This window comes from Podarcis muralis, chromosome 9, assembly GCF_964188315.1.
Source record: "Podarcis muralis chromosome 9, rPodMur119.hap1.1, whole genome shotgun sequence".
Lineage (NCBI taxonomy): Eukaryota > Metazoa > Chordata > Lepidosauria > Squamata > Lacertidae > Podarcis > Podarcis muralis.
The window spans coordinates 29,106,525-29,121,133 of NC_135663.1; the positions used below are offsets into that span (position 1 = coordinate 29,106,525).

Genomic DNA, 14,609 nt, shown 5'->3' on the forward strand with positions numbered 1-14,609 from the left:
ACAGTGTATCTCAGATTTTCAGTAAACAGAGAGGTCATCTTTGGTAAGCGCTGTTTCTAGTAAAGAGAATAAAAACCTACATACCAAGGTGGTGGGTGGTGGGTGGTAGGAACAGAAGCATCAGGTGCGTGGGCTGCTGGGTTAGGTCTCCTCCTGGTTTAAAAATAATTCCCCCATCAGTCAAGATGTTAGTAATAATATAACCTGTTTAAGTATAATCTGTTTGCTGAATGGTTCTTTGGAAATGTGATGCTTCAGAGGACACCTTACATTTGTACAGTTAGCATTTCTGATAGGCAGCGCTCTCTAGTGGATCATGGAATAACAACTAAAATTTCAGATTCTTTTGAACCGGAATAGTAAGCTGTATCTAACGACAGTTCAACGCAAAGTGGACCAGCTGAAATAAAGAAGCATCAGTGGGCTTTTGATTTTTGATTGCTGCATCTGGACATAAATGGATTCTGGTTTATAAGTTTGTTAGTACAGTGGTGATCTGGTAAGATTTAACTGTGTTATTTATGTACTTAGAACTGATTATAGCATCACAGAATCAATGAATTGGAGAGTTGGGGTACCCCAAGGGTTATCTATTCCAGCCCCCTGCAATGCAGGAATCTCAATTAAATTATCCATGACAGGTGGCCACCCAACCTCTGCTTAAAAACCTCCAAGGAAGGGAGGTCTACCACCTCATAGGAATTTGTTCCAAACAGGCCTCACCATCTGAAAGTTCTTCCTGATGTTTGGCTGGAATCCCCTTGAAGCCATTGCTTTGGGTCCTCACCTCCAGAGCAGGAGAGAACAAGCTTGCTTCATCCTCCATGTGACAGCCCTGGCTATCATTTCTCCACTCAGGATCCTTTTTACCAGACTGTTCCTCATAAGGCTTGGTTTCCAGACCCTAGATTACAACTGAATGTTTTGGAAACTGCTTGGAAGGAATCTAGGAACATCTTTAGTAAAAGAAAGTGGTAAATAAATGAATCTTTGATATTATTTTTTATGGTGGCTTTCAACCAGGTTAGCAGTCACATTGATGTGATTCCCATCAGACAGTTTTTGAGATAGCTGTGTAGTTGGGGGCAGTCTGTAAGGTAGCAGTTGCACGGGACGCATGACTGCCCCTTGAGATCTGCTATGTAGTGGATTTGGCTCTCTGTTCTGTTATGAATTCAAATCTATGCTGATCTTGTATATTTGTAGATAATTATGAAACGCCTTTAAACCTTCCATTACCTCCTTCCATTGGAAAACAAACCCAGGTAAGTTGCTGGAACTTCTCACCAGTTGGAAAAGTGGTGCAAGCATAACAATGTTTACATAGAAAGGTACTGGATACAAAGAGAGTAAAACTAAGAAAGTAAGTAATATGAATCATCCTCATGCAACAGTCTTGCCTCTGAGCCAATAGATTTAACTGTAGCAAGATTGTGCCCAATCGGCATACTGCAGTCTCTTTCTTTCTTTTTTCTGACTTCTGCCATTTTGATTTCCCAATGCAAAGCCAATAGGAGGACCAAAGCTTCAGTTTTCTCAATATTGCTTTGGATTAGGGGTCCCCTCTCACCCTCAAATAATCCAAACCAAACAGGGACCAAATCTGAAGCACCAAATATGACCCCAAAGTGCAGCTGGGGCTGAGGGTCTCACACCGTCCTCGTTTTTCTTCCTTATCAGAAGCAGCCGTGATCTGACAATGCCTACACACTAAACAGCTGCTAGTGCTCGCATAACATATGGCACTTCTTTTACTTACTATAAACAACAGATCTACAAGGGCTTGGCTCATTTTGTCTTTTAAACCTCCTATGTTCATAATGAAGCCGAAATCTTGGCAGTGGAAGACAAGGCAATTAAAGCAAGACAAATGTTTTTTTAACACATTTTAATAAGTTGGCAGTGTTTTTATTGTACTTATTTATGCTCTTTCCATGCCAAGCACTCACGTATGCTCTCCCTTTGTAAGATGCCTTTAATGCTTCCAGGTAGAAATGCCATATATTTTCTTTATAAGCTACCTTTACATTTCTACAATCGCCTGCTTCTTGGGAGAAGGGCAATGACAGGCCTAGACAGCATCTTGAGAAGTAGAGACGTCACCTTGCCAGGAAAGGTCCGTATAGTTAAAGCCATGGTTTTCCCAGTAGTGATGTATGGAAGTGAGAGCTGGACCATAAAGAAGGCTGATCGCCGAAGAATTGATGCTTTTGAATTATGGTGCTGGAGAAGACTCTTGAGAGTCCCATGGACTGCAAGAAGATCAAACGCATCCATTCTTAAGGAAATCAGCCCTGAGTGCTCACTGGAAGGACAGATCGTGAAGCTGAGGCTCCAGTACTTTGGCCACCTCATGAGAAGAGAAGACTCCCTGGAGAAGACACTGATTCTGGGAAAGATGGAGGGCACAAGGAGAAGGGGGCGACAGAGGATGAGATGGTTGGATAGTGTTTTCGAGGTTACCAGCATGAGTTTGACCAAACTGCGGGAGGTAGTGGAGGACAGAGGTGCCTGGCGTGCTCTGGTCCATGGGGTCACGAAGAGTCGGACACGACTAAACGACTACACAACAACACATTTCTACAATATTGACCTCAGGTGTAGACCAGTCTTTAACATCCTTAATGGAATATAAATCAGTAGTGAATGTTGTGAGTGAATACCAAACGTTTAGTTTAGGAAAGAGCTCTAAAGAGCAGCAGACAATGTTAGCTTTGTCACAAAGTTTGGTATTCCAACAAAGTTGGCTGAAGATGCCATGTCTGAGCCTGAGATGCTTAATCTCCTTGGAACTATAAGTGCTCAGCTGGGCCTCTGAAAGTGTGGGCTCAGATTGCAAGCGCATCCCAGGATCAGCACAGCGATGGATAAAGCATCTCTGATACCCTGTGGCCAAAATAACAAAAGATGTAAAAGAAAAGGGCATAAACCACTGGTCTCCTGGTAGCTAGGGGAAAGAGTACAAGAGGTAGGACAGAAGACAGCAAGAACTCTTAATCTACCTCAGTGAGGAATCTAATGCTACCATCTCATCATTTCCTAGACTGGCCATCTAACAGCCAGAGAACCTATCCCTGGTAAATATAGCCCTACAGAATATGGGTTACTATATGAGTGTGTATGAGTGTGTCAGGGTAAGTCCACCAGTGCACTAAAGTGTGTATGAGAGCTCTCACACTTTTTTTCTGAACTGTATTCAATAAATGTGGTGTTCTGCCTGTTCTTCTATATAAGTGTCTCCCTGAATTATTTCAGGTTGAGTATAAATTGACTGCATGCCCAACCTACAGTTACATCAATACAATTCTTATACACATATGAAAAAGCCATATGTATTATAAATGAGCCTTGGGAAATGTGTTTTCCAAATGGTACCACATGATGTCGCCAGACACACACCGATTCAAGTGAATACCCCAAGCTGGTTTCAACTTTGGAAGTTTTTGGGATGAATGCCTTTTTAATGATTGAATATTCAAGTTCCTAGATGTGCTTAGAGTAACCAGCTGTGAAGAATTACTTCAGGAAAGATTTATATGAAGACAAGATAGCATCTCCCTTCGGTCTCCACTGAGCAAGATTGAACAAGTCTTCATCCCTCCCACCTGCATAATCCCCACTAAAGTAGGAAGCGATTCTGACTGGCAATCTGCTAATAGGTCTGTTTTCTGGGTTGTTGTTTTTAAGGCCTATATATTCAAGGGAGGAAACTTTCAACCATTCTCTGCTTCTTCCCAACTCCTTGCTTAAGTTGACATTTTAATTACAGCCTTGCTATGGCCACAGCTGGAGAGTCCAAGAAGGACACACAACTTTAAATATTTTTTTACGCAGGCTTCAGAAATATTAAGAAGCGAAGTTTAGTTTCCACCTCCAGAAACACAATTCCAAATACATGCTTTCAATTTTAACAGCGTCTTGTTTTTATAAATAGTGAATACTGTTTATATACATTTACATACTCTTCTACATTTTAAAATGTCAAAAAGTGTACATAAATAGTAAAACCATACAATGAAAACAGTGTAAGCAATAATACATGATTTAGGATAGTATAAAATCCACAGTAATACAGTGACCACAGTCACTGGCCATATGCACAATACAATGTCAATTGCCAGGAATATTGAACAAATAACAAACTTGAGTTCTTTTAACATTTTGGTCAAACCCACCAGCACTTCATTCGCCAGGCTCAATATCAGCACACAGTGTGGCTGGGCAAAAATGCCAGTGTGCTGAGGCCCTGGTTAAGGTGACGCAAGCCTCTGCTGCTCCAGATGAAACCCTTTAAAATTTGTCCAAAAATTAAAAAGCGGGTAAAGTAACCAGTGCTGAGAAGCTTCCATTTAAATTCCCTTGGAAGGTTTACTGGCCTTGCCATTAATGCTGCACCAATGCTGAGCAGTGCTGTGTCAAACCAACTGTGTGTTGGAGAGATTCAGATAATTGCTCAGTGCAGGTATCTGCTCCTCTCAGGATCTCTGGAATCTATTTTTACTATATAATAAATCCTCCTCCTGCTCATTTAGACTTCAGCAGCCCAGTCAGGGAAGAGCTCATTCTACAGCCATTTGAAATTTGATCCTGTAATTTTTGTTCTGCTGCAAACAGTTTATGTTGCAGAAGTCTTTCTCTGGTATTGCCATCTCCTGGCAAATAGAAGGGGAAGAGATGGAGGCAGTGAGAGATTTTACTTTCTTGGGCTCCATGATCACTTCAGATGGTGACAGCAGCCACAAAATTAAAAGATGCCTGCTTCTTGGGAGAAAAGCAATGACAAACCTAGACAGCATCTTAAAAAGCAGAGACATCACCTTGCTGACAAAGACCTGTATAGTTAAAGCTATGGTTTTCCCAGTAGTGATGTATGGAAGTGAGAGCTGGCCCATAAAGAAGGCTGATCGCCGAAGAATTGATGCTTTTGAGTTATGGTGCTGGAGGAGACTCTTGAGAGTCCCATGGACTGCAAGAAGATCAAACCTATCCATTCTAAAGGAAATCAGCCCTGAGTGCTCACTGGAAGGACAGATCGTGAAGCTAAGGCTCCAATACTTTGGCCATCTCATGAGAAGAGAAGACTCCCTGGAAAAGACCCTGATGTTGGGAAAGATGGAGGGCACAAGGAGAAGGGGACGACAGAGGACGAGATGGTTGGACAGTGTTCTCGAAGCTACCAGCATGAGTTTGGCCAAACTGCGGGAGGCAGTGGAAGACAGGAGGGCCTGGTGTGCTCTGGTCCATGGGGTCACGAAGAGTCGGACACGACTAAATGACTAAACAACAACAATGCAAAAATATGTGTATTTTCTTTTTACACATATCATAGTGAATGATAGCTATGCATATATCAGTCTTCAGTGGATGTTTACATTCATTTTGTGCTGAATAATGGATTTCCAGAGGAGCAGCCCTATTAAGTCTTTTGTGGGGGGGGGGGCACAAGCATTGTAACATCTTAAAGACAAAGCTAATGAGTAGCTAACTTCCCATCACAAACCCATCTTGATTTTACAGTTCCATAAAAAAATCAATCCTGCTAATTAACCTCCCTCAAGCATCTGGGAAAGATCGTTTTAATACCCTCTTGATATACGGAATTGTATAAATTCCAGAGGGAATATGAAAACATTTTATAGACACTCTTAGTTCCACTTAGATAAGCCCTTTTTTGCACCGCAGTACTTTATTTCATAACTGAGCGTTTTATATAGAACGTGGTGCTCTGTGCATCTGCTGAAATAACACTCAATTTATGTTTTAAATTGTTTATAGTAAACATGATTTTGTGCTTGACAGCTCGAAGTCTTCAGACTTTAACTGAGGAGCACAGATTGAAGCCCACGGTCAACAAAAGAGACCACTTATTTCCACGTGAGAAAAACAATGATCAATAGTGCATTCTGTTGGTGCTTAAAATTCATAGCAGGAACCATATTAAAGCTGCAATCCTAATCCCATTTCCCTGGGAGCATTAGGATACTGACAGATTGATTTCCAGTCCTTTTGCTATTAACTTCTAGCATGGAATTTGCCCCCCCCCCCTTTTTTTAAACCTATTTGTAAACATCCAGTTACGGGAAATACTATCATTCTGATGCAACACATTTTTCTATTTAGTTGATCTTTCAACCGATACTCTTAGAACTCTGCAAAGCAATATGTAGTTAGACCTCACAGTGCCCTCCTCTAGGAAACTGAAAAACCATGGTTTCCATAAACGGAACCCATAAAAAGTATACTGTGGGTGCAAGTTAAAGATAAGCCAACATTCTCAGCCAAAATAAGAATCTTATATCCTTTGTCAAAGAATAGGGATAGTACCACAGGCACATGCAGATTTTATCAAGCAGTTTTTTAAAAATAATGTAGAATCACTAATGTACACAAAAAACATAAGTGAACAATCCGCATCATTGCACTTCTGTGAGGCAAATTTCCTATTTGGCGACTATTCGTTACTGTTCCTGCAAATATGGCAAGCCTTAATTGCAAGCATCTCAACTGATAATACTGAAAGGATGATAAGATGCAGAAACTGAGAGTCTCCCATAGCATTCATAGCTACTCAGATTCTCCTGCAATTCTGACAATGTCATCAGTCTGTAACTACTAATTGCACAGGTAAAATACCACACACAGATACATCCAAACAACTCACTTTTGCTGACAATGCTCAGTGAGTGGTGAAAGGACAGGGGAAAGCAGCCTTTCCCTCTGTAATCCCCATCTACTCTAGTCCCATGGTAAGAGTACTGGAATGAAAAGAAATGGTTTTCTAGGCAGCGGAGCGGGGCTCATCTCCCTATCCACATAAATCACTATGTTTTTCTCAGTACAAGTGTTTGCTGCAGTGACTCAAGCACACAGTGCACGCGCCTTTTTTAAGAGGTACCTAAATGCAGCTCTGAAAACACTGTTCCACTTTTAAATGGACACATAATTCCTGTCATGGCATGTATTGAAACTGCTGGGCAAGGACAAGTGAATTCATCTCAGTGCTGTGATGCAAATCCAGATCTTCAAGTTTAGTGCTCAAACAGGTGTCACCACTCACAGTTGCTTAGGCAATCTCTGCCGTGAATAAAATTTTAAAGCATGATGTGGAATGATAATAGCAGCTCCATAATATAGCCATTGAGTGATCCAGTCCTGCAAATTATACCTAGAAATGTGGGAAATACTGATGTCTTGAGGGTGCCCTTTTTGGAGAAATCCACATTTTCAAAGAGAATTCTAGAACTCGGATCATATGTAATATAGTGGCCCATGGGGAAGATCCTTGTTCAGTTTTAGACACTTTAAAAATGAGGTGCATAATCAGATAAATGGAAATAGTCCACTTTTAATGCATATACAGGAGAAATTACCAGCATTTGAAAATGCAACAAATGCTCAGTGTTTTGAAGGGCTGTTATTTGAATTAAAGAATAATGGGGGTGGGAAACTATTATGAATAAAAGTTGGGCATGATGAAGCGAGAGAGGTGACAGTATATAATCATTTTAAAAGGCAACAGCATTAAAATGTCTTCATAAATTAAATGTCACATTGTATTTGTAATCACAACTTTGCTAAAAAAAATATTGGCCTTGTACACTGAATGAGTGCAAAACAAATTACAGGTTATTTTGTTGTACTATTTGATTATTTGGCCAATAATTTGAAGGCAACAGAACATTTTATATGGAGGAAAACAGTCTTCCTTTAGCTAAGCTGCATGCAGTTATAAAAAATATTCCACTATAAGCCAGGTTTTGGAGAAACTGGCTTGTACTCAACTAACTTTTACTCAGAGTAGACCCACGGAAATCAATGGGCATGACAAACCTAGGTCAATTAATTTCAGTGGGTCTACCCTGAGAATAAGTTAGTTAAACACAACCCTATCTCTAAAAAAGAACACTAGTAACAAGTAACAAAACAGAGCATTAAACCACTGCACTGCTGTGAAGATCCTTCAATTTTAGGCAAAATCAAATAGTGCAATTTGTTTACAATTGTCTGTTTCAAATGCACGCAAATAATCCTCAAATACCACTGGTGAGGATGCCATCTTCAAGGTTAACTAAGCCAAAGCAATTTCCCTTGCAATTAAGCAGATTGTTGTTCTTAGATTGGAGAAGAACAGATAGAAAAGAAAAGAAACAGCTTCCACACCAGTCCCCAGGAAGCATAACAAAGGAACAGGAGAAGGAATTGAAGAAAAGAAGAAAATGCTGCACCATCACGTAGTCCAGTAGGAATTAACACCTATACTGTGCTAATTTTCAAAGGGTCAGTGAATAAGCTAGATTAGTTCTTAGCTCAGTGTCAGGCCCAGACTAGTGCCATGAAAAGGCACACACCAAATCCAGACTTAGAGGGCTCATGGTTAGCTCAGTTGGTTACAGGATGGTGCTGATAATGCCAAGGTTGCAGGTTCGATCCCCATATGGGACAGCTGCATACTCCTGCATTGCAGGGGGTTGGACTAGATGATCCTCAGGGTCTCTTCCAACTCTAGGATTCTATGATTCTATGGTCCCTGAGATCAGCAGCTTGAGCTGACAACTGAAGGAGCCCAAGGCTGCATTGTTGACTATTTACATGAAGCCTTCAGATTGGCCAGGCCTAGGATTTGATGCAAACATTCTCAAGTATCAAGGATCCAGTGAGATGTCCATAATGCTAGCATCCCAGTGAAGCATGCCCATTGAGTTCAGAGGTAAACAAAGCAAGGTGCCTTCTGGAATTCCTTTTGGCAAAGGACTGATCACAGAGTTTTACTTCAATGTTCCCTTCACTGAATGCTTCTCTTCTGCTCTCCCCCAAGGAGTTGGGTTGTCTCCTGCAGCCTTCATCCTTCTGCTGCTTCATTGTAATCCCTAAGTTTCCACGTCGCCTGGATGGGGACAGGTTTTCCTTTATAATGCAAAAGCAAAGGGCAGTGAGGAAGTTTTTCTTGAAGTTCTCATTCATAAAGGCGTACACAATGGGATTGCAAATGGAATTGGAAAATCCAATGATTTGAACGATGCCAAAGATCATCTTAATGGTGACGTCATCATACTCCCTTTCAAAATTACCTGGAGAGAAGAAAACACCCATTAAGAACTGGCTTTGTGTTGGTAAGCATTACTTGGTAATTTGATGATACAGTACATTAAGTGCTAAGATGCGAACTTGCCTCAGATGAGGCACAAGTCGGATGTGAGAATGCCCTCACCTTGGAGATACTCAGGTTGGCTCTGCGGGTGGCGCTGTGGGTTAAACCACAGAGCCTAGGACTTGCCAATCAGAAGGTTGGCGGTTCGAATCCCCGCAACGGGGTGAGCTCCTGTTGCTTGGTCCTTGCTCCTGCCAACCTAGCAGTTCAAAAGCACGTCAAAGTGCAAGTAGATAAATAGGTACCGCTCCGATGGGAAGGTAAACGGCGTTTCCGTGCACTGCTCTGGTTCGCCAGAAGTGGCTTAGTCATGCTGGCCACATGGCTGTACGCCGGCTCCCTCAGCCAATAAAGCGAGATGAGAACCGCAACCCCAGAGTCAGCCACGACTGGACCTAATGGTCAGGTGTCCCTTTACCTTTATTTTTACCTGAATCCAGGGCAACTTTGGTCTGAGGAAAAATGAGCCAGTTCCAAGTCTTCAGACCAACCCTCAAGCCTCAAAAGAGAGGCTTTGGGGACCTCTTGCTAAAAATCCCAATCATTTCTGAATTATGGAACATTTGACAACTGAGAACATCTATAGATGACTCTACAATGAAGCCCCATACTATCGCACCCTGGCATTCACTTAACTTGTATTCCATAAGAGTATATAATGTTTTTCACTTCAAAATCAATAGCAATAGTATAAAGAACCTTCAAACATCTATATTTCACAATTTCAAATCAAGTGCCATAATTCTTGACAACAATGAACTGCCACGGTTTGTTCATTTACTTCAAGGACAAAGTTTAGCTGAGAGAGTGCACTATAATTCAAAATCGGGGGCGGGGGGGGGGGGAGAAAGGCATTCAAAAAACAATTCAGATAACTAAAATAAAAGGAGATGGCTGTTATAAAAAACCTACAAAGGAAAGAAAGGTGTAGGAAGGAGACTAAATGAAACACAAAAGCAAAGAGTTGCTACCTCAAAATGGTACTGGGTAGCTGAATTTTTAGGGACGTGGGTGGCGCTGTGGGTTAAAGCCTCAGCGCCTAGGACTTGCCGATCGAAAGGTCGGCGGTTCGAATCCCCGCGGCGGGGTGCGCTCCCGTCTCTCGGTCCCAGCGCCTGCCAACCTAGCAGTTCAAAAGCACCCCCGGGTGCAAATAGATAAATAGGGACCCCTTACTAGCGGGAAGGTAAACGGCATTCCGTGTGCTGCACTGGCTCGCCAGATGCAGCTTGTCACGCTGGCCACGTGACCCGGAAGTGTCTGCGGACAGCGCTGGCTCCTGGCCTATAGAGTGAGATGAGCGCACAACCCTAGAGTCTGTCAAGACTGGCCCGTACAGGCAGGGGTACCTTTACCTTTACCTAGCTGAATTTTATAAATGGTAAAATGTATTAAGGCATCTTTTTTAAAACCAAACTCAGCCAGATGGGTGGGGTATAAATAATAAATTATTATTATAATTATTATTCCGATTATGATAGATTAATTCTTTCTTTTCAGTGTCCCTGCAGACCTGTGGTTCCCAACGTGGGGCACATGCCCCACAGGGAGGCAATTTGATTTTTAAGGGGGGCAATTTGAAAATGAGTTATTAACAGTTAATGGCCTTTTAGGCTTCCTCCACGTGAATAGGAGTTCATTTTTTGAATAATAAGAATTATATGTCATCAGGATTTTAGAGATGCTTAGGTGGGGCATGGCCGAAAAAGGTTGGGAACCACTGCTATAGACCTTTAGTGAAATACAGTGGTACCTCGGGTTAAGAACTTAATTCTTTCTGGAGGTCTGTTCTTAATCTGAAACTGTTCTTAACCTGAGGCACCACTTTAGCTAATGGGGCCTCCTGCTGCCGCTGCGCGATTTCTGTTCTCATCCTGAAGCAAAGTTCTTAACCTGAGATAATATTTATGGGTTAGCGGAGTCTGTAACCTGAAGCGTATGTAATCTGAAGCGTATGTAACCCAAGGTACCACTGTATATATGTGCTGGGCATTTTATATGGTCATGCCATAAAAACTTTGAGTTTTGTGGGGTTTCACTGGCCACCTTGATCACAAAACCAACTACTACAATTTCAAAAGAAAAAGCTACTCACTGTATTCTATCATCATGTGCATTACATGAAAAGGAGCCCAGCAGATGGTGAATAAAACCACAACAGTTACCATCATGATGATTGCTCGCTTCTTTTTCCTGAAAGAGGAAAGAGAGCTTGTACTGCAAATTTCTGCACAGATATATAGATGATTCCTGGTGACTTGGGGGGCGTCCAGGTGACAGGGATGGACCAGAACTCCGTAGTAAATCACATGCTTTCTTTACAGAAGGCTCCAGGTTGACATCTCCAGCTAAATGTTCTCAGGCAGTAGGTGCTGGGGAAGACCTTTGCCTGCAGCTAAGGGTGGATGGATCTGTCACTTTCCATCCCCTCAGTTTCCCATTTTCCCAATCTTAAATTCAGCTCCACCTTTCTGCAGCAATTTGTGATTTTAAAACAACAACAACACCGAAATTCTTCAGCATTTCTCCTAATACGAACATTTTTTGGTATGCAGCTTTGACCAAGGTACACAGTTCTGCAAACAAGTTCATAGAATCGAAACTGGAAGGGATACTGAGGATCATCTAGTCAACCCACAGCAATGCAGGAATATGCAGCTGTCCCATACGGGAATCGAACCTGCAACCTCGGCATTATTAGCACCATGCCCTAACCAAATGAGCTATCCAGTTCATCTGATATAAAGCATTTTTATTAATTTTCTCACATACTGTATATATGAGTGTGAGAACCCATCAGATAATGCAATATAAAAGGGAGTGTGAGCTTTAGAACCACAAAAACAATGCAATAATCCCCACACCTGATTCCACCCTTGGTGGAAACTGGATCAACATTGGCACAGGAAGAAACTACAGCATAGACTCTTCCCATGTTACCCAAGCGAAATGAGCTGCACTGAAGTGGCTCCCACGTCAAAAATGCTTTTTTAAAAGTGGGGCTAAGTGCTATAGAAATAATAAAATGATTACCTGTGCTGAGATTGATTTATTTTTAGCCATTAATTTCTAAAAACCCTAAAACCTGTTGTTAGGACTTTGTATTGTTGGTAATTTTTCACAGCTGCAGGGTAACATTCATGCAACTGTTGGGGGGAGAAGTTAATGGAGAAGGGCTGGAACTGCCCTTGTTGTTTGTTTGCTTAAAATATTTTAAAATCGCCTTTCCTCCAAAGGCACTTGGGATTTTGAAGAACAAACATACAGACTTCATCATCATAAATAATACATCATGATATAAATAAACACAAATATTAAAAGCATAATGCTAAGATTAATAATTAACAACTCATTAAAACACATTCAAATACCGCTGCTGAGGACTGAACTTTGGTTGCAAAGTTGCTAGGTTTATCTTTTGATCTCAACATCTGGATCTTCATTCTGAATCTCCCCCACCATCTGAGAATGATATAATCCAGGTGTGTGTGTAAAATAGAAAGGGGGGGCAGAGTGGGAGAGATGAGCCAAACATTTCTGATCCTTCATAACAAACATTTGTTTGGAACATGAATTATAACTTGTCTGATAGATAACCTCTGTCTACAGGTGATCACTGACACTCTCAAAGAATTCAAGAAAGCTGGGGAGTCAAAGATTTCCTTTATAGACTCCAATAAAATAAAGTTACATACATTTTGGAGTTTAATGCTGAATGCTAAAGACCGCCTATACAAACCTTGCTATTTTGGACATCTCGTTCCCATGCATAGTTTGCAGAACAGAAGCATCTCCAACTCTTTTCTTAATCCAAAGCTCATAACCAATCTTGCTGTAGAGCAAGAGCATCAGTATCATTGGGAGCAGGAAGAGAATAGCCAAAATGAAAGTAGCATATATCTTCTGGTGGACAGGACTGGCCCATTCTTCCAGGCAGCAAACGTACACTTTATCGTAAAGGAAGTCATATTTATTCTGAAACAAATTAAGTTGAAGTCACACTCAGTACAGAAAAGAGAACTTACTCCTAGCCTATTGGCAAGGAAAGGAAAAGGTGCATATTTTTCATCATATATGAGCAGAGGTTTAAGTGCTGGCTGTGCAAAACCTGTACAGATTGGCTTGCCCTGACTCAGGGGTGGCCACTGCGTCATTTAGGCTAGCACTTTAGGATATCAAGCAGAGACGTCTTTCCCAACCTTATTTGCTGAGTAATGACCAAAACTGGGACATTTTGTACACAAAAACTGTTCTACCACAGAGCAATGTGCAACCCACACAGCAGACACACATTTCTGATCAAACCAATTGAGCTAAATCAGGGATGGGTTGTACAACTATTTTAAACACAACCATATTTAAAAGACAACAATCAAATATATGAATATCTGCCATCTGTTTACTGTAGGATAAACAGCAAGGTCCATGAAACAACAAGGAAAGCCATGGCAAAACACAAGGTAAACTTTAAAAAGGAACAGCATGAACACTCCCTGAACTTATAATCTAGGGCCGGAAGCAGTAAACTATGGTACTACAGAAAGACTTAAACTAAGTGTCTGACCCAAACACAATGGCAGGTCAGTGAAAAATTATTTTTAAAGTTCATCGCACAAGCTGCTTTGTAAATACAGTGGTATCTCTGGTTAAGAACTTAATACGTTCCAGAGGTCCGTTCTTAACCTGAAATTGTTCTTAACCTGAGGTACCACTTTAGCCAATGGGGCCTGCTGCTGCTGCTGCCGCGCCACCACCATGCAATTTCTGTTCTCATACTTAACCCGAGGTACTACTTCCAGGTTAGTGGAGTCTGTAACCTGAAGCATTTGTAACCTGAAGCGTCTGTAACCCGAGGTACCACTGTATATATTTTCTGCTCTAACAATAAGGACAGACTATCAACCTATTTAGGGACGCGGGTGGTGCTGTGGGTTAAACCACAGAGCCTAGGACTTGTCGATCAGAAGGTCAGCGGTTCGAATCTCCGCGACGGAGTGAGCTCCCGTTGCTTGGTCCCTGCTCCTGCCAACCTAACAGTTCGAAAGCACGTCAAAGTGCAAGTAGATGAATAGGTACTGCTCCAGCGAGAAGGTAAACGGCGTTTCCGTGTGCTGCTCTGGTTCGCCAGAAGCGGCTTAGTCATGCTGGCCACATGACCCGGAAGCTGTACGCCAGCTCCCTCGGCCAATAAAGCGAGATGAGTGCCGCAACCCCAGAGTCGGTCACGACTGGACCTAATGGTCAGGGGTCCCTTTATCTTATCAACCTATTTAGGAGTATAATGCACACATAAGACCAATGCTACACACACATGGCTTCAGATGTCTACAATGTACACAGAGATGCCAGGGAGCAGAGCTGGTCAGTGTGTGTTATCTGGACAGGGCAACTCAGCACAGCTCTGATCTCACATTGGTTTACCATGCAAACAGTACCTCCCAAGAGAGCTAACAATTGCTAA

The 14,609-nt window shown here is 41.8% G+C and overlaps 1 protein-coding gene across 1 annotated transcript in view; it reads right to left on the reverse strand.

Annotated features, from left to right (window-relative positions):
* Positions 1-3,899: 3,899 nt before the first annotated feature.
* Positions 3,900-14,609, reverse strand: part of QRFPR (pyroglutamylated RFamide peptide receptor) — a 33,533-nt gene continuing 22,823 nt past the window's right edge. Inside the window, exons 4-6 of the mRNA XM_028745042.2 lie at positions 12,888-13,123; positions 11,244-11,341; positions 3,900-9,068 (exon numbers count right to left, since the gene is read on the reverse strand). Of these exons, the coding sequence (XP_028600875.2) occupies positions 8,671-9,068; positions 11,244-11,341; positions 12,888-13,123 (732 nt within the window). The 3' untranslated portion in view covers positions 3,900-8,670. The remainder of the gene's footprint in view (positions 9,069-11,243; positions 11,342-12,887; positions 13,124-14,609) is intronic.